Raw genomic sequence first — 26,987 nt, 5'->3', positions numbered from 1 at the left:
CTCAACAGTCCTTAGGGGTCCAGACCCCAAAATATATTTGAAGATCAGGCCCTGAATGTCTAGAAAAATAATCCATGTTTCTGAGACAATTCATCTAACAATGTTTACGGGATAAGATTTTTTTCCAAAACAAAACTAGTATGCAATCAGAGTTATTTAGTTGCCTGCATAAAATGTAGTTTGGGGGATAAACCTTCCTCCCTTTGCTCCTTCAGCCAGCGGCACTGATCTCAGTGGGATTGGCCTTTCATGAAGTGCATTACATTTTTTACACATGAACTGAAGAACTAGCCTTGTAAAATATGCCATTTGATGTGTACCATGGCCAGGCATGGGTAAAGTAGGTGCTCCTGCAAGCAGCATTCAAGTGATGGGAAATATTCTCCTGGGATAAAACTCTTCCTAGAGAGCCACACATGTTCTCTTTTGAAAATCAAGTTGCAGGTTGCAAGGCAAATAAATAAATGGATAGGTATAACAGACAAGCTGCAGTAAGACTCATAGCCAAAAAGAGAGAGATTTATGTATAGGAGAGAACTGAAATTTCTGACCCGACTAGAGGGTAGGATCTCAAAGGTCAGTGATGCGCTATCTCGATCAGTTTACTCTAGCGTCTAAAAGGGTCTGAAGAAAATAACTTACAGTTTTACAATGCATAAATTCCCAGAAGGCCATGGTAAGGCAGAATAAAATTTAAAAGCAAACACCTAAAATGGGGATAGGAAGCAACGTGTTTTTCAGGGGAGGAAGAAAGCAGAGTATTCAGTGAATAGCTACAGCTCACCTGATAATGGTATTTCAATAGCTGCTGTCAAATTTAATCCAAAAAAAAGCAGATATACGTTGATCCTTTTTGTGCTTAATAATGTCTCCATGCCGCTTCTGAAAACAGGGATTCCAAGCAGAATGAAAGAATGTTTTTCTCCTACCTTCAGTTCAACTCAGATGTAAGGATATGAACTTGCAAATCTAGTTAAGAGGAGAAAGAGCAATATTCATTCACATTATTAACTTGGTTTTAATGAGGTTAGTAAATTAAAGCAATGCTCAAGGGTTCAGAGCTAAAGCAAAAAATGAAGCATATTAAAGGTGTATTAAATTGTACTGTCCCCTCTTTGATTTTGAAAGGTACAACAGTAAAAATATAGCAACAGAAAAATATAAGACAAGTAATTATACCACAGAAATCTGATCACTTTCTGCATTGCTTTTAAGACCAGGGATGGGTATATTTATAATCATTCCAGTTCATAAATTTTTCTAATTGAGAATAGTGCTAGCTGGAAAACAATGTAACAGACCTAATGATAGATATTCTGTACTCCAGTGACCCTGCTCATAAATATCATACATTCTTTATCTTTTATTTATGCTTAAAACAGGGTATTTAAATGAACGTGATTAATTAGTGAGAACCATCCTATGAAACCTTCACTTTTCTTTCATAAAGCGAATACTACTACAGTATATGCAAGTTTTACACCTCTCCATTATACATCTTACATTTATGTATACATTGTGAGACAAAAATATCAAGAGTCTACCAAAAGGAGAAAATGTTCCTCTCTAATTAGTATTTAATTGCTATTCACAGAGGAGTACAAAGACAGATCTAAACAGGCAGGGGTATAAAAAAATTCTTACTGTCAGCAGTGTTGTGTTATTTCAGTTAAATATTAACCAAAAAGGCAGATATGTTTTTCAGCTTTCTATGTATTACTATCCGTGGAATGTATAGGATGCCAGTTATCTCTATATGACAGATATCAATGTCAACATTACCTAGACAGGACAATTTTCAGGCAAGAGATGATAAAAAATGAAGTAAAAGCCTGGTCAGATACAAGCAGCATCTGACTGCCAAATGGAAATAAAGACAGACGGCTTGTTTTCCCCTACAGAAGTTTCCTCCGTGTGGAAATAGTTGACTTAATCTGTTTTCCCCCTTACCCAAAGATAGAAAAAGAAATTAAAAACAGTAACTAGTAGAAAATAGTGAAGCAAACAACCAGCCAGCCCTAAAGAGTCCAAGAGGAAAAAAAGGAACAGCTGACTGACCTACAGACAGGAACCCCCTGTAACATCCATCTTTGCTTGCCTGGAACATTCAGGGCACACAGAGCAGTAAAAGCCTTGGAGCAGGAAGTCCGGATATGGCCGGCTGCTGTGACCGTGAATGGGTGTAAAGAGAGATATGCCAATTGCTGACCAAAGGGCTGCCGAGGAGTGCCCTTGACTAAAACCCATATTGATACGAACACACAGCCATCCGCGGGGAGAGAAATCTCTCGCCCAGTAAAAAAATGTCTAGTATTCACAATTTAGTTATCTCTCTTGCAAGTGTAAATTAAGTTGAAACTTGCTTGTAAGAACTGGTGCCACAAAACGGACCAGTACAATTGGCATCTTAGATAAGAAAGAGGATACGGGCCCCCAGGGGTATATAGATGGGTCCAGCAGCACATTTACTCTGAGAGTCAATCTACCATTTATCTGCTGGTCAGGTTAGGTGTTTGACCTCCCGAGGTTCCATGGGGACGCCCACCTCGTATCCGTCTTTCCTAGAAATTGAGGGACTGGCCCTGGCCTGACATGCTGGGACCGAGAGGCACAGAAGGGGGTAAAACTTGTACCTGGATGTGGTCCTTTGTCTTAAGTGTACACATAGACTTAGAGCTCTTTAAAGATTAAGCTGTCACTTGGTGTTACTTCTATTTTCTATCTTTATTTTCTTTGTAACCATTTTTAAGATCTGTATTTGCTAGCAGTTAAGAAAGAGAGCAATAGCCATTGTAACCATATGCTTTTATAAGTCTTTTTAATAAACCTGTAACTGTTTAAGTTTTAACCCGACTCCTTCAGTTGCTGTAACAGAACCAAGCACAATTTAAAAGAACTTCAGCTGGTCATAAGGGACAGATATAGGAAGAGCTTGGGCATTTTGGATCATGTCACTCCCAGGTGACAGATCCGTTGGGGCATCTCTCAGTCTTTCCCAGACTGCCTGCTGCGAAGGGATCCTGTATCCTAGCAGCTAAAATCTGAGATGTAATAAGCTCTTCCTATAAACTCTGGGGCGTTTGTCAGCCTGGGTATGTCTACATTACAGTGCTAATTCGAACTAACTTAGTTCGAATTAGTTAATTCGAACTAAGCTAATTCGAACTAACGCATCCAGACTAAAAAACTAGTTCGAATTAGCGTTCTTCTAATTCGAACTAGCATGTCCACACAGAGTGGACACTGAACCGGGGTTAAGGATGGCCGGAAGCAGGGACCGGCAGGGCATCAGATGAGGACTTAGAGCGTGGAGCTGCTGTCTCAGGCTAGCCAAGGGCTGTGCTTAAAGGGACCCGACTCCCACCCCAGACAGACAGTTCTCAGGGGTGCCCCACTTGCAAAGCAGTCCTGGCTTGGATTGCCCAGAGTACCCACACTGGGCATATAACAGCACTCGGTCATCAGACCGGCTGCACTTGCCGCAGGCTGCCATCTGGGGAGAGGAGGCAATTGGGGGACTGCAGGAGAGGTTCCACCCCCAGAAGCCCGCAGAGCCAGCCCAGTCCTCCCCATCGGGGGCTCATACCCCATTCCTCCCTAACCTCCTTCCACTTACCCCTCCCTAGCCCCCCTTCCTGATGTACAAAATAAAGGACAATTGTGTTCAAAAATAGAATCTCTCTTTATTGAACAAAACTGGGGGAGACTGGGAAAAGGAGGTGGGAGAGGGGAAGAGAGAGGCTGGGAGAGGGGAGGGCAACTACAATGATGAGGGGTTTGGAACAGGTCCCATATGAAGAGAGGCTAAACAGACTGGGACTTTTCAGCATAGAAAAGAGGAGATGGAGGGGGGATATGATAGAGGTCTATAAAAGCAGGAGTTGGGTGGAGAGGGTGCATTCAGAAAAGTTCTTCATTAGTTCCCATAATAGAAGGACTAGAGGACACCAAAGGAAAGGAATGGGTATCAGGCTTCAAACTAATAACAGAAAGTTCTTCTTCACAAAGCAAAGAGTCAACCTGTGGAACTCCTTGCTGCAGGAGGCTGTGAAGGCTAGAACTAGAACAGAGTTTAAAGAGAAGTGAGATCAATTCATGGAGGTTGGGTTTATGGAGTGGTATTAGCCAGGGGGTAGGAGTGGTGTCCCTGCCTGAAGTCTGTGGAAGGCTGGAGAGGGATGGCACGAGACAAATGGCTTGGTCACTGTCTTTGGTCCATCCCCTCCAGGGTCCCTAGGGTTGGCCGCTGTCAGCAGACAGGCTACTGGGCTAGATGGACCTTTGGTCTGACCCAGTACGGACATTCTAAGCTCAGGGCTCAGGGTCGGGGGTCTCAGTGGACCACCTTGATTTCATGAAAACCTGCTCCTGGGTGGCGAGGCTGACAGCTCTCCTGCCCTAGACGGCTGCTTTCCTGTGCCTAGTGCGGAGGTTGTGGACTAGGTGGCTGGCTTGAGCCGTGCCAGGTGCAGGGTCTGCTGGCTGGGTGCTGGCAGGCTTGCACCTGGCACGGGCACCGTAGCCAGCCCGTGCCCCTTTAAGTGGTCCGGGGCCAGGAGGGGGGGCAATAGAGTTTCCCTCGTGTTGGCCAGAGTGGCCACCAGGGAAAGCTGGGGAGGGCTAGCCTCCCACTAGTTCGAATTAAGGGGCTACACACCCCTTAATTCGAACTAGTAAGTTCAAACTAGGCGTTAGTCCTCGTAGAATGAGGTTTACCTAGTTCGAACTAAGCGCTCCACTAGTTCGAATTAAGTTCGAACTAGCGGAGCGCTAGTGTAGCGCCTATCAAAGTTAATTTGAACTAACGTCCATTAGTTCGAATTAACTTTGTAGTGTAGACATACCCCCTGTTGGCTGCCCTCCGCGACGGGACTCCAGTCCTAGTGGTAAAGACACGGATGTTAAACCTTTTCTCGGTAACACACACACACACACACACACACACACACACACACACACACACACTGTCCTGACCGTCGGCTGACAAGCATTTGTGGGCAGGTGTCACAAGCCATTAGTTTGTAACAGGGTGGAAATTGTACCAAATTCAGCAGGTTTGTAGGGTTCTGACTCAAAACCAGTTTGAGGGTAGAAATGTCGACTGTTTTTCCCCTCCATAAACCTCTAAACAGAATGCAATCTATCAGTGAAAGCCAGAGGGTTTGAACTCTATTAAAATGAAAGTGAAAACAAGATTTACAAAATACTTGTTCTGAAATTCAGAAGTGCTGTTTCAGACTTGAAATAATAACTGAGAACTCTCTAATTTATCCATGGTAGGGGAGAGAAAAAGGAAGAGGTTGCCTATTAAATCTCATACCGAAATCCCATCTTACTCTTCTGCAGGAGAGATGCAGAAGACCTTTCAGTGGGTGAGTGTTGTGCACCAGAAGTGCCAACACCCAAGGACCAGAATATCTGTAAGAAGCTGTCCTGAATCCCCCAGAAAGTATGAGAACAGTAATCCAGATTATTCCAGCAGGATTTAAGCACAGCCACTTTTCAATATTTATATGACAAGGGTTTATATTACATCCACTGACTGGTCTTTCCACGGACTTATTCTGTCAGCCCAAATCATTGAGAAGATATGACAAACTACATATTTTAATTCAACATACCACAGAAATGTGTATTTCTTCTCTCAAATGTGGAATTTTAGCTCATATTAAAGTGGCTTTAGCTCAGCAAGGGCATTATTAATTCTTGTGTTAGCAGGTGTAACATTGGATCACTCATTGTCCATTGCAGCTAGGAACAAAATCTTTAAATCAATAGAAAGAGGAGATTCCCATCTTCACATTAGGGCCTGTAGCACAAGTCTTTAGATGGGAGACTCAAAAATATTGGATGTTGAAGTTCAACACCTTATGCACAGAAAGTTATTTTAGCAATATTTGAGAGGTGTATTAAATGCGTTATTTCTGATTTTCATCTCACACTGGTATAAAACCAGTGTAACTCCTTTGAATTCAAAAGAGGTACTCTTCACTTACACATAAGTAGGTGTAAGGGAAGTCAGGGTTATTGTGCATCTCTCTTTGTGGTACTGTTAATCTTGCTGTAGCAATGGTGCAGTGCTTGTCTTTACCCGTGAAGAACACACTTGTTTGAGATTAATGCACAGTTCCAGGCTTGCCATCTGTGCTCATCCCAAACTCAGTCTGATAAGCCCTTTTATACTAGGGATGTGAATGACCAGACAACACACTAGTCAACTACTCTCTTTCCTCCTCTTTGCTGTCTCTATCAAAAAGTGGCAGCAGGGGAGGGAGGAGTGCTTCAAAGTGGCAATGCCACATGAAGCCCAGGGTCTTGCCCTGGGCTCCATGTGGTTCTGCTGCTTTGAAATGCCATGTGGAGCCCAGGGTCAGCTGGGGACTCCCCCACTAACTCCAGGTTCCATGTGATGCAGCCACTTTGAAATGCCGTGTGGAGCCTGATGCTGCGCTCCCCATGGTATTTCAAAGTGGCAGCTCTGCATGGAGCCCGGGGGGTCAGCTGGGGACTCAGAGACCCTAGCTGACCCCCCAAGCTTCATGTAGCGCTGTCTATTTGAAACACCGGGGAGCACAGGGCTAGTGGGGAACTGCTTGAGTCTCCTGTTGGCCCTGTGCTTCTTGCAACGCTTTCGCCTTAGAAATGTAGCAACAGCCCTGGGGATGTTTCTATACTTCAAACGCAGAGGTGCCTTTATTGAATATCGAATAGTCAATGCAAATTTCATCGACAATTTGATTATCCAATTAATCTAAATTTAACATCCCTATTTTATACCTCACATATATCCTGCATATGTAACCCACGCAGCTGCAAAATGTAATTCTCGGTCCTATGTAATGGCATGTAGACCACCTACAGAAAGAAAGAATGGCCTTGCTCTATAGCCTTAGCTGTGAGCCAGCTGGTTTTTAGCTCAAGTGGTAGAGGCTCATGCACTAAGCTCCATAAATTCCAGGTTTGGTTCCTCCTGTTGACATTACACATATACAAAGTACGTAGTCATTTTCTAATAGTCACTAGGGTTGTCAAGTTTGACTGAAGCTATTTCAACATGATATAATGTAATTTTCTTTAAATACCCTATTAAAATCTCCTGGATTTCTTTCAGTTGTCACTGGGAGAGCTATGCTGATTCCAGCAGACTCTAGGCCAATTCTGGAGGGACGGCAAACCTAACAATCATGCAATGGCTGCCCATCACTTGTTAATGCAGTGGCCATGTTCCTGCCCTGCTCATCACTGTCTGACTTGTGCCTACAGGTAATACAATTAAGTCCTTAATCATTTCTATTTATAACTAATATATGCCCTGTATTCAACTTCATGGTCAGAGGGACTGCAGATTATGCTGTGACAAGGCACCTCCTTTGCCTTATGAGACTCAGAGATGGGAAGGAAGGAGCTAGAGGGAGTTGCAGTAAATCAGTTCCACTCTAAAGAGATTTTATTTCTCACTCAGGTTTACTTTTTAATATAGTAGCCCATTGTCTGTGAGTCTATAACGCTGACGTATATGGCCACGCCCCCTGTCCGTGTACATCAGTGCCCCGCCCCCCTTCCCCTCCCTCGGTGGCTGTTCAGCCCAGAGCTGCGCTGCTCAGCTGGGCCCGGCGGGAGTGCCGCTCAGCTGGGCCCAGGGTGGCAAGCAGCCATTGGGGATCCGTGGTCCACATGCGTGGGGAGCGTGGACCCCAAAGGGCCGCTTGCCGCCGCTTGCTCCCAGCTCAGAGGCGCAGCACACCACAGAGGGAGGGGAAGAGGGGCAGACGCCACGCAGGGAAGGGGAGGGAGTGGGGCTTGCCAGAAGAGGGGTGGGAAGCAGAGCTGGGGGCTGTGGGGCTGGAGGGGAGGATGGGGGGGCCCGGAGGAAGGGGGGAGGGAAGCAGCACTGGTGGGGGGGGGAGGTGTCCGCGGGGCCATGGGGCTGGCCAGCAGGAAGAGGGGGTGGGAAACAGATCTGGGGGGGGATCGGGGACTGTGGGGCTGGATGAAAGGAGGGGGGCAGGAAGCAGACCTGGTGGGGGGGGGTGCAGCCACTGGCCACAGCCGGAGTCCTTGTGTACGTCACTGCCCCCCCTTCCTCCTCCCGCCGTGGGGCTGAGTGGTGCACCCCTCAGCCGGGCCGCCGCAAGAGAATGGAAGGGGGGGCGGTGACATACACAGCCCCTCCCCCTGGCTGTGTACGTTACCACCCTGCCCCTCCTCCCCCGCAGCGGCCCGGCTGAGCGTACAGCACTCAGCCGAGCTGCCATGGAGGGAGGGGAAGGGGGTGGGGCGGTGACATACATGGCCAGAGGGCGGGGTCATGTACGTCACCGCCCCCCTTCCCCTCCCGCTGTGGCACTCAGCTGAGTGCTCCGCCCCTCAGTCAGGCCACCGGGTGAGCCAGTAGTGCAGGGGGCTGTTTGGGCTCCCCCGGTGTGGGAGGGGAAGGGACGGCAGTGACGTACATGGCTCCGCGCCCTGGCAATGTATATCACCGCACTGCCCCCTCCCTCGCGGCAGCCCAGCTGAACAGGCAGCACTCAGCCAAGCACCACGATGGGAGGGAAGGAGAAGGGGAAGAGCAAGGGGAAGGGGGGTGGGGAGAGACGGAGGGGAGAGAGACGCAGGAGGAGGAAGAAAAGAGAAAGGGAGAGTGAGAGGTAGGAGGGGGAGAAGAGAAATAAAGAGACGAAGAGAGAGGCAAGAGGCAGAGGAGAGTTGAGAGGGGGGAGGGAGGCAGTAGGAGGAGAGAAAGAGAGACAGAGACAGAGCGAGAGAGCTCAGGAGAGAAGACCTGAAAATCTCGTCTTATGACGGGCTAATTGGCTAGTTTTTTAACATTTATAAAGTAGGCGGGGCCAGATTAAGCTCTTTGTAGGCCCTAGGTGAATTCATAATTGTAGGCCCTTAAATAAGACTATATAGAAATATATAAGGGAGCACCATGTGAAAAGATCATGTACTTCATTGTAAAATAACAGCCATTTTGTTGTATACTACAGTTGTATACTTAGGATTTACCTGATAGTTAACTGGCTGATAAAGAGAAAAATAAGATGATGTTGCTGCCACTAGGACTGTAAAATCCATGGAGCAATGCAGTGTGCCGCAGAGCTGATAACCTGGCAACACTGTGTCTCAAGATCGTTCAATATCATTTACAAAATAACAGTACATTGTGTAGCCAGCATCAGCCATTTCTGCCAGAAAGAGTGTTTAGTAGTATCCTAGAGATTCTAAATTACAGCTGTGAAATGCAAACACTGTAGTAATAAGCAGTGCTCCCTCTAACATTTTCCATCCTTTTGGCACATTGAATTTTCTTATGTGCACCACCAGTACAAACCAAAAACCTTAATATAAATATATATTTTAAACAGCTCTTAGGTATCTAAGACAAAATTTTTAAAACAAGGAGTAGTTAATAAGGAGCAATGCTTATAATGTTTATTTAATGTCAAATATAAAGAAAATTAACACTATCCTGGTACTACCTGTGTTTTATCATCCTAACAACTCAAGCTAGTAAATACACCAAAATGTCTATTATCCATACATAGCTCAGCTTTAAGATGCTAAAGCAATCTATGGATCAACTGGAAACAGTTATGCTCTCCTTGCAAATATTAATACAATATTTATTTATACTGGAAAGGAGAGAAAAAGGCATACTCATATTTGGGATGCCAACTCTTAATTTGATTAATAGTGCACAAACATAGAACAGTAAAAATAAGTAAAAAAAACAACACAGAAAGTAAATAAAGCCACAAACATGAAAATAGGAAGGAAAGTAAGACATCAGGTGGTTGATGATGGGTGTTTTAAATGAATGTTTAGGATCACTATGCAAGTGAAACAGAGACCTGTAAACATAGTTAAAAGTTATCTTTGTTTGAAACTTTCACACTGTGTGTGTGCCAGCAAATGAAAGAGTAGATGTTCCAGAGCAGCACTTTAACATGTGGCTTCAGACTTTGTAGGCAGATCCATTTTTTGAAGAGGTTGCAAATACAGTCTTCATCCTACAGCACACCTAGCATCACACCTAGTATGCCCATTGACTCATAAAATTCGGAACTGTATCATACCGAAAAGATCTAGCCTTAATGCCCCTCTCCAAACACATTCTAAAATTGAATGGAAATTGCTAGTCTGAAATCCAACTCTACTTGAAAGGCCAAACAAATAAACAAGTTCCCCTGCAAAGTTCTTCCAGTTTTAACAATTTACCAGTATTAATTGGTAACACAGGATATTTTAAAAAATAAAGATCAGAGTCTCCAGATCTCTACAGCACTCAAACAAAAATCTGTTAAAAAGAATCCTTTTCTTTACGTAATTTAAGCCATTAATACCTATGTAAACTTTCTTCTGAGCAAGGTATATCCACATAATCCTTATCTACAAAAGGAACTTAATTGCTTTACAATAGAAAATACCAATACAGGTGAAGTCAGATCCTGCATTAAGATCTGCTAATGCAGTATCTCTCCACCCTCTTTATTTGTCTGCTCTGGATCTGCCTGATCCAAACAAATTAATTTTTAGTTCAGGGTAACATCTCCAGGCATATTGCATCTTATTAACAAACTCAACTTGGCCAAAAGCAAGCTCTTTATCTTTCCCTCCTGAAAGTAAGTGAAAAATATTTTGGTCTAGTGCTTCTGAGGCGTCACTGTTCTGTGTTTGCTCTACAAGTCTAAGAGTGGGTGCTACATTATTCTTTCCCCCGTAATATCTTCCTGGCATATTTAAGATCTTGTAATTATATCACCAATCAGTTGGTAATTAATACCAACCCCTCCTTACTCCAGCCTCAACACGAAAAGGGAAGATATATTTGACTAAGCTCCGTCTGATGCATTAATGAGACAACGAAGTTTCCACTGCAGCATCCGCATCTCCCACATAGCCACATTCCTCCATACTCCAGCATATCAGCATACCATGCTTGCCCCCCCCCCCGCCCTCCTTACCTTGTTACCTTTCTGACATATAACCCTCTTACATTGGCCAGCCCTTTCCTAGGCTGTTCATTAGCTCATTTGATTACAGTGAGGAAGGCAACCTTCCTCTCAGGAAAAGCCTTTCTCCCAGCAGTCACTAGCCCTTCTGCAGCGTATCTTTCATTTCCCCTTCCTCTCTGAAGAGGGGAATTTTAAAGGTCATAGACCAGTGTTTCTTAAACTGTGTTTTGGGCACACCAGTGTGCCACAGAGAACAACAGAGTTCAAAATGGTCACCCTTAAAGGGACTGGAGACTTTTTCCCCTCCGACCCTATTTTTCTTTTTCTTTTTTTTTTGCTCAACAAAAGTCCTTGGCGTTCTTCCGTTTTAAAAAGTTTAAGAAACACTGTCATAGACAGCCCTTAATTGAAATAACTTCTTTGCTTTGCCATTCAAGGACTGATATATTTGCCCTCTACCATTGTGTGGTGGCTCTCCAGTCTGAGGGTCACAGTACTTACAAAAATCTGACCAGAAAGGTGCTGCTGGTTGTATGTTACTGATAACAAAGCAGACCAACTTTTACATAGGCCATCTTTTGCATGGAATGCTGTTGAGGTCCAGCAGCCATATAGACAGACTCATTGTCATCTGGGAGAACATTGAAAATGTAGAGAAGCCAAAGTTGCAAAAAGAAGTAGCTGCAGTAGCATGTTGTGAGAGACACATGGAAAGGAGGAGTCCCTTAACTGAACCACACCAAATCTAATTGACCTTCTGGTTAAATCCAAGGAAGATGTGAAGGTCCAGGTGGCTTCCTTTAGCTAGTCCATTAGCCCATCCATGCTACATTTTTAGAGAGAGATAGAAATGTTTAGAGTAGAGGCATGATCTTTTATCATGTGGTGTGTGTAACTTGTCTTTGCAGATCACTATAATTAATTAGCTCATGTAGCTCTCTCTTTCTCTTTCCCTGTTTTGAATACTAATGCAGAAGAGCTGCATGAACCAGCATTGGGAACGAGTGAGCACATTGAGCACATGATAGAGGGATGATGCTACACTTTCTTGAGGTAATAGCCACTTGCAGCTGTGTCAAGCCCATTGTCATTTTGTTTTGTTTTATGAGGTAAAACCGAGCTGAACTATGATTTAAGCAACTGCATCTTTCACGAGGATTAACCAAGTGATAAGTATCTGGTGAGATACTAAAGGGGTAGTAAGTGAAACACATCAAGGTTACATCTACACTGCAGGCTTTTTGTGCAAGAAGCTTTTTGCAGAAGAGATCTTCTGCAAAAACGTCTTAAGCAAAAGCGCGTCCACACTACAAAAACACATTGCAAAAGTGATGTGCTTTTGCACAAGAGAGCGTCCACACTGCACGGACACTCTGGCACAAGAAAGCTCTAATTGCCATTAACAGAATGGCCATCAGAGCACCTGTGCTTTTTCTGATAGTCTCCTTTTGTGCAAGAAACCCCTATTGAGCATCCACACACACTTTTTTGCGTAAGAATTCTTGCGCATAAAGGAGTTATTCCTCATAGAAAGAGGTATACCTACACCGCAAAAAGCCCTCTGTTCTGCTGTTTTACTGTAAAATTTCTTGTGCAAAAACACACTTGAGGTGTGGAGGTTCCACAGGTTTTTGTGCAAAAATGGCCATTCTAGCGCAAAAACTCTGTAGGGTAGCCCAAGAGGCACAGTAACAGTGATATAATTTTCATTGTGCCGTGTATAATCAAACTGCTTCCTGCCCATATATACTAAATTCTGATTTTGGTCTGGGAGTGTGTCAGACTTTCAAGGCTTATCACACTCTCCTGAGACATATAGGAAGAAGAACAGTCAGCAAGACTATCACTAACTTTACACTCACGCATGGGAATAAAAGTGCATAAAGTGTCCCTTGCTACTTTTTCAGAGAAGCTATCCACACTACAGGTTGCAGAGAAGGACACAAAGATGCTGCTTCATGGCCCTGCACAATTTGGATGGGGAGGAGTCAGAGGGGCTTAGAAAAGCGCACAGCTTAAATGTACTGGCTCATGTATCTGAGCCCACATGCTGAATAATGGCCTAGAAGAGGTTACTTCTTTCCCAGAGCAAGCTGGGCAAGACTGGGAGGCAGATTGTGACACTTCAGGTAACAGCAGGTTTCCTGGGCTGCTCCTGGAGCAATGCAGTTGTTTCCTCAAGGCAGATTTCAAAAAACATGGCCTAGCCCTGTGAGAGTTTCTCCTTTGGGATGAAGAATATGACTTTATTCAGCTGCCTACTGACAGCCACTCTTGCACAGTAGCAGGTGTCAAGTCTAAGAAAGGAGCAAGAGTTAAATACCTCAGTATGACAGGCCTAGCTCTTAAAAGCATTTCCTCTCAGACATGCTCTTCTCTATCTTTGCCTGCCCCCTTTCTGCACTGAGCTCTGAACAGTAAGGCAGTGGTCAAGCAGGAGGTTAAGACTCAGTGGGGAAGGGAGACTGATTATTCTCACTAAAACTGACAACTAGACATGGGAGAGCTGACAGGTATTAGGCAATTTGTATGGATGTCACATAGTAGCCAGCCCTGTCATGTCTCAGTACCACAGCTAAGCTAGATATCATCTGCCCTCTCACCTACCCAAATACTTTAGCATCCCTCCTCTTAGTTTAGCAATCCCTGAAAATCTCCAGGTCATAGAACACCCAGAGAAATGCTCCACCTTATCTACAAGTCTTGTGTAGCAGTGTCTTACCCCACCATAACATGGATCCGATGTTTATGTCATATGCAAATTATTTGTTAATGTGCAGATTAGCTCATTAAATAATTTGCATATCATTTCTCACATATAGCTGCACAATCCTGGCAGCTATGAGCAGTCTCATGTGGTCTGCTATGTGCCAAGCAAGGATGTGCAAAATCTAGGCTTTGGTAAATGTAACAGGTCAAATCACCAGGTTGGTAAATAGATGAACCCCAAGTGCTTACCTTGGAAATGTGTTCTTTTCAAAGCAGCTTTTCTACAGAGGAGTCTGCACTGAAGGGACTGACTTGGAGGAACAGGAACCCAATATGTTACAATGGCAAAAGGGCTAAATCCACTGGAACTACTTTTCTTCACAACAAAATAATATACATTCTCTGTATTCTATATGTAGTGGTAGAAATGTAGCCGTGTTAGTCTGGTGCAGCTGAAACAAAAAACAGGACTGTGTAGCACTTTAAAGACTAACAAGATCATGTGCTGAAAGTGTCTATCTGCTATGTACATTGGACAAACGTCTCAGACACTTCGCCAAAGGATCAATGCCCACAAAACAGATATCAGACAGGATCACAAAGAAAAAACAGTTTCTTGCAATTTCAACCAGAAAGGACATTGTCTCAACGACTTGATTACCTACATCCTGCTTCAAAGACCTTTTAAGACTTCACTTCAAAGAGAATCCTCTGAACTGTCATTCATGCTTAAATTCGACACTTTACACTCAAATTTGAATAAAGACGTTAATTATCTTACCCATTACAAAGATAGCTTCCCCAATTATCACCTCTAATATCATTAGCTCACAGACATTTACCTCCCCACCTCCATCCCCCTTCTGTTCTGAAATTTGATTTGTCCTTTTCATATGTGTTCATTTTTTTAAATTTTATCCTTTGGTATATATGGCTGTGACAACTTTCTTCCACTATTTGATCTGAGGAAGTGGGTCTGGCCCACTGTGACGGGGCACCGGTCCCGGCCGCACCAGAACCGACGGCACCCCGCACTCCTGAGCCCGGGAGGGGCAAGAGGAAGGCCGGCACTGCTGCGTGAGTGCAACCCACGGCGTCTGCACGGGGATAGCCAGGGACGCAGATGGCACCCGGAGGGGATTCCCCTCCCTGGGTGACGTCATCGCTCCGTGCCCGGATGAGAGGGGCGGGGCCAACGGAGGCTGGAATTTTAAAAGATGCCCGGGGAGAGCAAGAGGGGAGAGGACGCTCCGGCCAGGAGAGAGGGAAGTCGGATGCAGAGGGAGCGAGGAGCGGTATCCGCTGGCTCAGGGGAGACCTTTGACAAGGCGGATCAGACAGTGAGAAGGAGGAAGTGACCCAGGACGGGAACGGCAAGTGGCGTCAGCGCCTTGACCCTACCTGGGCGGTTGGTGAGTTACAAGGGAGCCCCCACCATCCGGGCAGCGACCTAGCGCTGCTGCCTTTAGGGTCCTGGGTCGAGACCCGGAGCGAGGGCAGGCCCGGGTCCCCCTCCTTCCTTACGGGCGTTCCATAGCGCCCCGGGAGACCGAGACTATAGGAGCCCCTGAACAAGCTCCGGACCTTGCATAGTGACACGGAACGGTGGGGATTTGGTTAAAAGGACTCGGGTGAAGGAGAGGGGCAGACAGGTATGCCCCGATGATGACAGGGCTGTAAGCCTGAGGGGCGGCCTGACCCATGACACCCACGAAAGCTCATCACCTATTAAACCATCTTGCTAGTCTTTAAAGTGCTACACAGTCCTGCTTTTTATGCTATATATACTATGCCTTATCCATTTTTCTTGATCTCTCTTTATTTTCTGTTTTTTTTTTCTGCCTGAGGTTTAAAGCAGGTAAATTGAATTCACTTCAGATAATTATCCATAGATACTTACCTGCAGTTATTTATTTATTATGCTGTTCAGTTAAAGTAAATACTGATTGCTTTCAGGATAGTTCATTTGTTTGCTTAATGAGTTGTCCTTAACTTACAGTGAATAAATCTTTCAGCATACAAGTTTTATAAAGGAACCATGCAGTGTCAGGTTCCAGTATTGTATATGACCCTTTTCAAATGCATGTAGTAAAAATATTGGGCAATCAAACAGGAAAAAAAATATTAAATTCCCATTTGTCTCTCAAACCTAGTGAGCAATTTTTGCTGCATGTAATTACTATATTAAAATAACTCATGAATTCTAACAAGAGTGACAGCAAAAAAACTCAGCTTACTGCTCTACAGCTATCAAGTGAAATTGCCCTGTACAGCTAAATACATCATCAGCCCAGCAATTTTGTTTCCTTCTAAAATATTTAAGTCTCCATCTCTGAGTAAGTTATGTATAGTACAGCAAATATTAAGGAAACCATTGGATTTCCTAAACCTAATAATTATTAATTTCAGAGATGACCTTTTTGTTAGCTATGTTTAGATGTAATGTTCCAGTAATTTATATGGTAAACAGTTTTTACACAAAAGTTATTGGTAATTAGAAAGTAAAGCTATCAAGAATGCCCCCAGAAATGAGATGGGAGAGTAATTCCTTCCCTCTCTCCCTCCTTTCCTATATCTCACACACCCAAAAAGGAAGGAAGTTGATTATTTAATTATACAACATGTAGAATGATAAGGGAACTATATAACACCATGGCTCAATGAGATATTACTACTCTCTCAGACATGACCACAGACAGAAAAGAGAAAAATACTGCTTCAACCAACATTTGTTCATACTCCCCAAAAAATAGAAGTTTCAGCTCAACAAATTTCAGTTATGGCAAATACAGTATTACAGCTGTGCTGGGAAATCATACACAGGCCTTGCTCACACTATGGCTAGTTATAGAAGATGTTTCTTGTGTCTTTTGCACATCTATTTGTGACCCCATCAATGTAGGGATCCTCTTTCCAGGGCCCTCACTATGATTTTATTCAAATCTCGTATGCTTAAGAAGAATAGTCCCAGAACACACAATAGTCCCCTTGGCTTGAATCTTCAGAGTCCTCCCCTCTTATCACTTGCAAAGTTGTTTCAATGGTTATTTACTCTGTTAAAAATGTACACCTTATTTTCAGTCTAAATTTGTGTAACTTTAACATTCAGCCATTGGATCCTGCTGTATCTTTCTCTGCTATACCAAAGAACACACTATTAAATATTTGTTCTTTGCGTAAGTACTTATACACTATAATCAAGGGACCCTTTAAACATCTCTTTGTTATAATAATTACATTTAGCTCCTTAAGCCATTTACTCTAAAGACATGCTTTCTAATCCTTTAATCATTCCCATAACTCTTTCTCTGAACACTCTTCAATTTATGAACATCTTTTTGAGTTGTGGACACCAGAACAGGACACAGAATTCTAGCCATGGTTACACTTGTGTGAAATACATAAAAATTAACCTCACTACTCCTACTCAAGATTTTACCCTGATTAAGCACTAATCATTTTGGCCATTGAATCACCCTGGAAACTTATGTTCATCTGACTAACCCCCACAATTGCCAAATCTTTTTCAGAGTCACTGCTTCTCAAGATAAAGTACCCCATCTAAGTGTGGCCTACTCTTTTGCTTCCTGGATATATACAGTTACATTTAGTCATAAAATAACATATGGTGTGCTTGCACCCAGATTACCAAACAAGCCAGTTTGCTCTGTGTTACTGACCACTCACCTTTTTTGGTGTTACTTGCAGACTTTAGCAGTGATGATTTTATGTTTTCTTCCTTGCGTAATTTATACAGATGTAAGCAGGGTCACGATAAGCCCTACCCTGACACCTGGTGGTGAACTGTGGCAAGTGGTGCAAAAAGACTTCAGGGGCTGATCTTGTTTGCATAGGCATACCCACCCCACCTAGTATGAGCTCAAAGCAGCCCAAATGGTCACTTTGGATGCTGTGGGATCCCCAGTCTCTCTGTTATTGAGGCAGGGGGGATAAAGTGTTGTTACCCTGATTATGTGAATCAAGGAGAGTGGAACAGTGGAACTGTTTTATGACAGAGGGATTCGCCATCAACTAAGTAGCACTTGCTAGACAAGGGGCATGGGTTCCAAACCCAGTGAAGTGAGAGAAGCTGGGGACAGGTATTTGTACCTGGTGGTGGGGCCCCTGTCTAAGGGCCTGAAACACCAACTGCACCCCCTCCTCTCTCCATTGTGGAATATCAGAGCTAATTTGGATTCCATTAGGGATCTAGTTACAGGCTGCTGAGATGACTTCACTTTGGGCCAATGGTGCACTAGCACTGAGGCCCCCCTACTACGAGCTGAAATTACTAGCGTGCTGAAATCAACTATGAGTTGAAATCACTGAATGCTAAATTCCTGAGCTGCTAGCAGAGCAGTTTGCAGGATGGCTGGCAGAGCAGTTGGTGGGAACGACCCATCAGAGCAGCTGGTGGGAACAACCGGCGGACGGCTGATAGGAGCGGTGGCAGGCGGACTGCAGAGTGGCTGGTGGGAACGACCGGCAGGTGGCCAGTGGAGCAGCTGTGGGAATGACCAGTGGGCAGCCGGTGGAGTGGAACGAGACAGAGAGGCAGAGCAATGCAGTTTGTGGGATGGCTGGAGCAGCTCATGGGACAGCAGGTGGAGTGTGGCAGAGTGATTCATATTAAATGGGGCAGCAGAACCCTGCAGAGAGGCAGGGCCGTTGGCAGACCATGTAAGGTGTATCAACACCCCGCCCCATCCGTTTCACCCAGGTTGGAAGGTAAAAATCCTGCAGGTAAACTTTTGAACCCTGGGGCAGCACTGACCTGGGGACAGAGACTTTTGGGGTGTCAGACTTTGGGTGATTTTTGGGCTGCTGGACTCGAGACTCTTGGGATATTGGATTCTTGGGGACTTGGGTGGTTCTTGGCTGGGGGTGGGTCTTTGCTCATGGTTGGGTCTATGAATCCTAATTGTGGTGTTTTCCCAATTTAATGCTGAAAGTCAGTTACCTCTTGTTATTAAAGATTTGCTGCTATACTGAGGCTCTGTGCTTGCGAGAGGGGAAGAATTGCCTCTTTGAGGCGCCCAAGGGTGTGTGTAAGATTTCCCAGGTCACTGGGTGGGGGCTTGAGCTGGTGTTGCATTACTTTGTTGGGAAGGGACCTCTAGGTACTGAACCCGGCCCTTGCTGCTATTAACTTGGACTTGCAGAAGGGTTACACAAATGTTAAATAGCATTTGGCCAAAGGACTAAACCCTGCAAGACCTCATTAGAAACAGACTAGTTCAATGATGATTACCTATTTACAATTTTGAGATCTATTGTTCAGACAGCTTTTAATCAATTTAAGATATGCCATGTTAATTTTATATCTTTCTATATTTTAATCAATATATATGGTAGCAAATCAAATGCCTTATAGAAGTCTAGATATATTACATCAACACTATTACCATTATCAAAGTTAATATCATGCAAAAGTTATCAAGTTATTTTCCATAAACTCATGTCACTTGGTATAATTTATATTACTCTACTTTAATTCATTAGTAATTGAATCCCATATCACCTTCTCCATTAATTTCCTGGGATTAATGTCAGCCTGACATGCCTGTAATTACCCAGGTCATCTCATTTACTGTCTTTAAGTATTGGCACATGAGCTTTCTTCCAGTCATGTGGCACTTCCACAATGTACCAAGTCTTATTGAAAAATCAACATTAACAACCCAGCAGATTCCTCAACCAGATCATTAATAATTTATTCATTCAAAGTACAAATGAGAAGCTAGACAAATACTGGGGAAGATATTCAAAAGAAGTATAGTAGAGCAGAACATTTGCTTTAATTAAAAGAAGGAGTAATTTAATTTTCTAATGTAGACCAAGGTGTTAAAAAATGGCTAGTGATTCCTTGTGGCCAGTCATAAAGGGGCCTGTTTTCCACAGAGTGGATAACCATCATTTAATGGAAAATTTAAGTTGTGCCAGGATCTGCATTAAAAAATTGTACACCATTATTGTCTTTTGAAAATATTGGTCTTAAATTGCCACTCACCTGACTAGCATGCACCCTTCCCATCTGAGAGAAATTCTACCATCAAAGGCCTTTGCCCTCCATCCACCAATGTCCAGTGAAACTGACAAGGTTTGCAACATACTCAGACAACCAATGACTTGGGGACTTTCAGACCAAGGAGAGAGAGCATTCCAAAGGGAAGGGGCTGTCATAGAAAATGCTTTAGAAGCAAACTTCTCTCTTTCATATCATCCCAACTCATTTTGCTGATCTTAGCTCAAGTAGAGTGGCATAGAGAGAAAGAAGGTCTCCAACGTAGGAGGAACCTAAGGGCTATGTTTACACTGGTGGGTTCTTGTGCCAGAAATATGCAAATGAGGCTAAGCGTGGAATATCGCCAAGTCTCATTTGCATACCTAATAAGCTGCCATTTTGCGGAAAAGGCTCTGAAAATAAATGCTGATTATTTTCAGGAATAACAGCATTCCACAAGAGGGTTTTTCTTGCTCAAGAAGGGGCAGAGTAGACAGCACAGTGTGTAGTAAACCTGTGGTACTCTTCACAGGAGGCTGTGAAGGCTAGGACTATAACAGAGTTTAAAGAGAAGCTAGATAATTTCATGGAGGTTGGGTCCATAAAAGGCTATTAGCCAGGGGATAGAAATGGTGTCCCTGGCCTCTGTTTGTCAGAGGCTGGAGAAAGATGGCAGGAGAGAAATCGCTTGATCATTGTCTTCGGACCACCCTCTCTGGGACACCTGGTGCTGGTCACTGTCGGCAGACAGGATGCAGGGCTAGATGGACCTTTGGTCTGATCCAGTACGGCCATTCTTATGTTCTAATCCTAAAACACAGTCTTATTAAAGGTTTACAGTATACTGCAACCTGTGGTTTCAATCTGCTTAAAAGCTGTCTATAGTTGTTGATATTTTACTGTTGTCACTCTTTTGCCTTTATGATTGTGTCTGACAGTCTGATTTAATTTATTTTGGACATCTATGAGCTGAATCACTACACTGCTAAATTACAACATACAAGGGCCCCTTTTAAAGGTTTTTCATGCTTTTTAGACCCCCATGGAGACTGAAAACTAAAAAAAGACTCCAAAAACATGAATTCTAATTGCTTCTAATGGACTGATTTTTCATATTTTCAATAACTGATAATGCATAGTATTTTCATGAGCAACTAGGAAAGAGGAGCCAAAAGAACATTCAACCTTCGTTTTTGCCAAAATAACATTTTTTCTTTATGGGCTCTGTTCAAATCCCACTACAATTCTTTATATCAACTGTAGTTAGGTTTGGATCAGATCTTACATTACAAAGGTTTTTAATATTTCCCCAGCAGCTGAAGTTATGTCTTCAGTGGCAAATCGTCACCTTATTTTCAGCTTGCTTACTTCTTCAGTGGTGCTATGTTCTCTTCTAAGTCAATGATGTTTTTTGTCCCTAAGAACTACAGCATTAGACAACATTCCTAGCAACAGATAGCATGTGGTCACTGCTCACATGATAATTTTATAAAGAAACCGGACAATATTGATTTGGGCCTCTCTGTCTTCTTGACTAAACAATGCTATGTGTATTGCAATTGGATCTGAGTCAATATTGCTAGGAATAATTAATAAGTGTCATTCAATTTGATTTTAAATAAATTCCCCTGCTTTTATGTTTACTTTCCATGAATATACTTGTGAGCAAGGTTAGACAATGAAATGTTTGACAAAGCAGTCCATTTTAACCACATGCTCCATACTCATGAAAGCAAATGTCAAATATTCAATCTTGGACATTCACACTGGAAACCTAATTCTATGGATAAACAACTTTTGACTTACTGGGTCCAGTCACAGTAGTTTGAATTTGAAGCATCAACTAGTAAAAGGTATACACACCATGCATACACATTCAATCCATTCACTTAAACACATACGTGCTTGAACTACAGAGAATGTACTGAACCAGGTCAATGTCATCTAGCAGCATTACCAACATTAAGGGGTAAATTAAAGCTAAACAACAGCATAGAACACTGAGAGCCAGGACTGGTGGCTATAAATAAACTTTATGGCCTCTTGCGGCCCCGGGCAGGCTCCTGGGAGCCGCCAGGCTGGTCCCGGGAAGAGGGGGAGGGCTGGGTGGCATCGGGTGGCTGGCTCATGGGTGTCAGCTGCAGGGTGTACTGGCATGGGTGCTGGCAGCCTTGCAACTGGCACAAACTGTGTAGCCAGCCCGTGGCCCTTCAAGGGCTTCAGGGCCGGGAGGGGGGCAGACAAGTTTGCCTGGTGTTGGCCAGAGTGGCCACCAGGGCAAGCTGGGAAGGGCTAGCCTCCCACTAGTTCGAATTAAGGGTCTACACAGCCCTTAATTCGAACTAGCTAGTTCGAACTAGGCTTAATCCTCATAAAATGAGGTTTACCTAGTTCGAACTAAGCACTCCATTAGTTCGAATTAAGTTCGAACTAACGGAGTGCTAGTGTAGTGCCTATGAAAGTTATTTCGAACTAACGTCTGTTAGTTCGAACTAACTTTGTAGTGTAGACATACCCTTTGTGAATAACTATCTCTAATAGCCACAGGGAGAATTTGGCTGCAAAGCATTTTTATGTTTCAGTATAATTTTACTACTTTAGTCTCTTCCTCAGTGGAGGTAACTATTTATGCCATATACCAGATGACCTACTGTGTCATAACAAGTACTAGATGAAATATTAATGTATTTCACAAGTTTTACCATCATTTCTGTCTGAACTGTCCTAATACAAATCCTGATTTCCATGTGTTTTGCTCTTTTTTTGAAATTGTTCAGAGAATGTTTTATGTTGATATGTTTAAGCAGGGGGGCTGGAGCAATTATTATACTTTGTGTATGGGGAGGGGAGAGGGTGCTGAGAGGAACTGAACCAAACTATAAATCCTGTGTACAGTGGAAACCATTTCAAACCAGGGGGTGCTGTAGAACCCCCTGAACCTCCACAGGTTGAACCTCTCTTGTCCAGCACTCTCTGGTCCAGCAACATCCATAGTCTGGCATGATTTTAATTAGCTGGATGTCCACTGATCATGGGTGTCACCAAGTTTTCTGTGGCCCGAGCGCCCACGTGGTCTAGTGTGGAGATCGTGGACCTCATCGAGGTTTGGGGGAAGCCTCCAATGTCCATGATCTCCGCACTAGCCACAGGAACGTGGCAGTCTATGGCCGCATGGCTGCCAGCCTGGCCGCCAGGGGCCACCAGCGCAGCCAGGAGCAGGTGCGCTGCAAAATCCTGGGCCCCTGGGGTAATTGACCGCTGTTCTTGTTGCACCACAGCCGCAGCACCTGGGCCTGCAGGGCACACCACCCCGCTTGCAGCAGCTGCCCGTGCCGGGGAAGCAGGAGAGCCAGGAACCAGGAGGACTACCAGAGGCGGCACCTCCAGTTCCTGGAGCAACAGTTCCGTCTCCAGGACCACTGGGTCCAGGAGGACCTGAGGCTGCGCCGGAGGAGTTTGGAGGCCCTGGAGGAGTAGGGCCGTGCCCTGCGAGGCCACCTCCAGAGCCTGCTTGACCGCTTCCCAATTCCTCCTGCTCCCCCTGCTCCCCCAGCTCCCCCTCCTGCTCCCGCTCCTGCTTCCTCCACACCCCCCGTCCCTCCTGCCCCACCCTCCACAACCATTCCCCACCGACGCCCCCGGACCCGCAGTGTGGCAAGATGGGAGAGGCAACCGGACTCCTACCCCTGAGCTTTCCTTTCCCTTCCTCCCTTCCCTCCCCTTCCAGCTCCTCCTCCCAGGTTTCCCCCTCCCCTCTCCCACCCTCATTCCTCCCTCCCCCCACCCCAGTTATGTGAAATAAACAGACGTTTTTGTTTGAAAAACAGGTGTCTTTATTTTGCAGTAGGTAGGGAGGGGAAAGGGGAAGGGGGGTAGGGTGGAGGAAGGCCCCAGTGGGGAATGCAAGGGAGAGGTCAGTCCTCCTCCGCCACCTGGAAGCTCTCCCGCAGGGCTTCCCGGATCCGGACGGCCCCCCCCGCTGGGCTTCCCGGATGGCGGCGGTGCGGGGTTGACCGTAGTGTCCAGCCATGCGGTCAGCCTCAGCCATCCAGGCTGGCAGGAAAGCCTCCCCCTTTCGCTCACACAAATTGTGGAGCACACAGCATGCTGCCACCACGGGAGGGATGTTGTGCTCGGCCAGGTCCAGACGGGTGAGGAGGCATTGAAAGCGGGCTTTCAGTCGCCCAAAGGCCCCCTCCACCACGATGCGGGCCCTGGTCAGCCTGGCATTGAAGGCCTGGCGGGAGGGATTGAGGTGCCCCATGTAGGGCTTCATCAGTCATGGCTGCAGTGGGTAGGCAGCATCCCCCACCAGGCACACGGGCATGTCCACGTCCCCGACCCTGATGTGGCGGTCGGGGAAGAAGGTCCCATCCTGCAGCTGCTGGCACACGGGGGTGTTGTGGTACACATGGGCATCGTGTGCTTTGGCGGACCAGCCCACATTAATGTCCGTGAACTGTCCCCGGTGGTCACACACGGCCTGCAGGATCACGGAAAAGTACCCCTTGCGGTTGACATACCGGGAGGCCTGGTGTTCCAGGGCACGGATGGGGATGTGCGTCCCATCGATGGCCCCCCCCCGCAGTTGGGGAAGCCGAGGGCGCCGAATCCCCGGATGACGGCATCCGGGTCGGCGAGGCAGACCACCCTACGGAGCAGCACTCGGTTGATGGCCTTGACCACCTGCAGAGAGAGACACAGCAAAGCGCCAATCAGTGGGGCGCCCGGGTGGCTGGGAGCATTTGTGCCCTGGCAGTGCCCCGCACCCCACTCCCGGAAGCAACCCCCCTGGCGGCATGTAGTACGGCCGGGACAGACCGACCCCTCCAGTGCGGGGCGCGTTCACCTCTTCCCGCCCCCCCTTTGTCCCTGGGGCGGCCCATACCCTCCTTGCAGCCCCCCTCCTCCCCGGCACGGTGGCCGACGAGTGCCATACCTGCATGAGCACCACTCCGACGGTGGATGTCCCCACGCCGAACTGGTTCCCGACGGATCGGTAGCTGTCCGGCGTGGAGAGCTTCCAGAGGGCGATGGCCACCCGCTTCTGGAGGGGGATGGCAGGCCTCATGCGAGTGTCCCTTCTGTGCAGGGCAGGGGTGAGCCACTCGCAGAGCTCCAGGAAGGTGTCCCTCTTCATCCTGAAGTTCTGGGTCCACTGTCGGTCCTCCCAGTGCTCCAGGACGATGCGGTCCCACCAGTCAGTGCTAGTGTCCAGACGCCAGACGCGGCGGGGCACGCCGGTGCCGGGGCGCCGCCACGGCTCCTCCACGGCCCCCAGGGCGGCCAGGTGGAGAGGCAGGGGGCTGACATGCACCAGGAGGTGCCAGGCAGTCTAGAGCCATTGGTGGCAGGCTTGCAGCAGCAAGTCCAGAAAGTGCACCAGAAGGTGCAGGGCGAGCTCTGGCTCCATGTTGCCACCTGCGGCTGCGTCCCCGAAGGGAAGCACCGACACAGACAGGCACAGAGACCAACGTTTTGCTGTCCCTCGGCGAGGTTGGCAAGGAAGCAGGAAAAGCTGAGAACTGGCTGTCTGGGGGGGTCCCTTTAAGCACGAACCTCAGATAGCCTCAGACAGCAGCCATACAAAGCAACTACTGACCTGATGCCCTGCCAGAACTGGTTTCAGCCGCCCTTAAATGCCCCCTTGCATCCAATAAGTGTGGACGCGCTAGTTCGAATTAGCAAAACGCTAATTCGAACTAGTTTTTAGTTCTAGATGCATTAGTTCGAATTAGTTTAGTTCAAATTAACTAATTAGAACTAAGTTAGTTCGAATTAGCGCTGTAGTGTCAACATACCCAAAAGTACTTAAGTGTGTGCATGAACTTTAGTGACTAAATCATCCCATTTAAATCGAGTCATTGAGTAAATGGGATCCATTTCTCTGTTGCAGCTTCTGATAGAAGTATTTATAGCTGATTTGTAACTGATTAACTCTTCTGTTATGAAGTCCCAGAGGGGTAGTCATGTTAGTCTGTATCTTTAAAACAATGAGTTGTCCTGTGGCATCTTAAGACTAACAAATATATAAAATCATGAACTTCTGATAAAGTGAGTTTTACCCATGAAAGCTCATGATTTCATATATTTGGTAGTGTCTAAAGTGCCATGGGACTACTCTTATGTTATGGTACCAGAAGCCAGTTCAAACAAAGACATAATGTACTGTAATTGTAGGATATTTTAAATTATAGGATGGAGGCACAATGTACATTTTATCTGCACTTACACAAACTACTCCATGGCAAATATATGCATGATTACAAATAAAATTCTCAAATGTAAATTAAATTATACTATACACAGTATATCTGTTGTATCAAATTGTTTTAAAAATATTGAGAATGTTTCTTTTTTGGTGTAGCTGTTGAAATCAGTGCAACCCTCCAGAGAAGAATTTGGCCCAATATATTTAAATTTATGAGAATGGAGTTTTAAATGTTGTTTGAAAAATACAACAGGTGATCGGACAACATTTGTTGAAAAGGAATGTTATCAACCTGGCTTTTTCACATGCTTACAAATAATGAACAGTTAGATTGTGCTGCTGGGGATATCAAGGTAGGATTAATTAGAGCTATGTGAGTGTAACTGAAAGCTCATCAGGCCTTTTAAAACATACATGTGTTCGATTACTCTCTAGCTACTACTTTTTGATTTACAATACAACATCAAGGAAGTGAGCTGACATTATTTCTGGATAAAACTAGTTTTATGTTGATTGAAATTTTCAGCAGTGATTAGCATTTTATCTCATAGGTCAACTGTGAAGTATAATACAAAGCAACGTATCAACAGGGAACAATGATTAGAAATGATGGAATGCCAACAGCACACAGACAATAAAAGCAGTTTGCAGTTTATTTCCGATGGACATGGTTAACAGAATTTCCCAAATGAAACTGATGCAAAATCTCATGATCTGAAAATGAATTTCTGTCAAGGGGATTTTCACTTATTGTCCCCTCCCAGACTCCAGTTTCTCTGCTTTAAAACTCAATACATTTTGTTGTATTGAATTATGATAATGCAACCTTTCCAAGATGAAAAATAAATATATTAAATTCAAGTGACATCCTGCTTTAGTTGGAGCTGTACATGAGTAAGAGGAGCAGGTTTTAAGATGCCACAAAGGTTTTTTTTTTTTTAGCCATTAAGACCCAGCCCCAACAAAATGTTCACTGGGCAGAAAGACATGGAGTATCCCAGTGTCTTCAGACCACTGAAAAACACAGACACCAACTCTGCAGAATGATGCTTCAGGTCTCGAAGCACCCATGTGAAAAAAATGATGAGTGCTCAGCATTCACCAG

At 45.1% G+C, this 26,987-nt stretch overlaps 1 protein-coding gene and 1 long non-coding RNA gene across 13 annotated transcripts in view; one reads left to right on the top strand and one right to left on the bottom strand.

Moving 5' to 3' along the window:
* CHL1 (cell adhesion molecule L1 like) overlaps window positions 1–26,987 on the bottom strand; it is a 217,993-nt gene that overhangs the window by 86,067 nt on the left and 104,939 nt on the right. For 7 of the 12 annotated variants that reach the window (XM_025184362.2, XM_075938665.1, XM_075938660.1 and 4 more), the window contains exons 1-2: window positions 2,059–2,468; window positions 785–969 (exon numbers count right to left, since the gene is read on the bottom strand). In XM_025184362.2, the coding sequence (XP_025040147.2) occupies window positions 785–875 (91 nt within the window). In that variant the 5' untranslated portion in view covers window positions 876–969; window positions 2,059–2,468. The other 5 variants (XM_075938664.1, XM_075938666.1, XM_075938659.1 and 2 more) reach the window with 4 other exon arrangements.
* LOC142830916 (uncharacterized) lies at window positions 311–23,459 on the top strand. Its single transcript, XR_012906455.1, has 4 exons — window positions 311–576; window positions 7,112–7,263; window positions 11,933–12,011; window positions 22,950–23,459. It is a non-coding gene; the product is annotated as an uncharacterized LOC142830916 (long non-coding RNA).

Source organism: Pelodiscus sinensis, chromosome 11 (assembly GCF_049634645.1).
Source record: "Pelodiscus sinensis isolate JC-2024 chromosome 11, ASM4963464v1, whole genome shotgun sequence".
Classification (NCBI taxonomy): Eukaryota; Metazoa; Chordata; order Testudines; family Trionychidae; genus Pelodiscus; species Pelodiscus sinensis.
The sequence above is the reverse complement of the archived record's forward strand: the minus strand, read 5'-3'. Positions and strand labels throughout refer to the sequence as shown.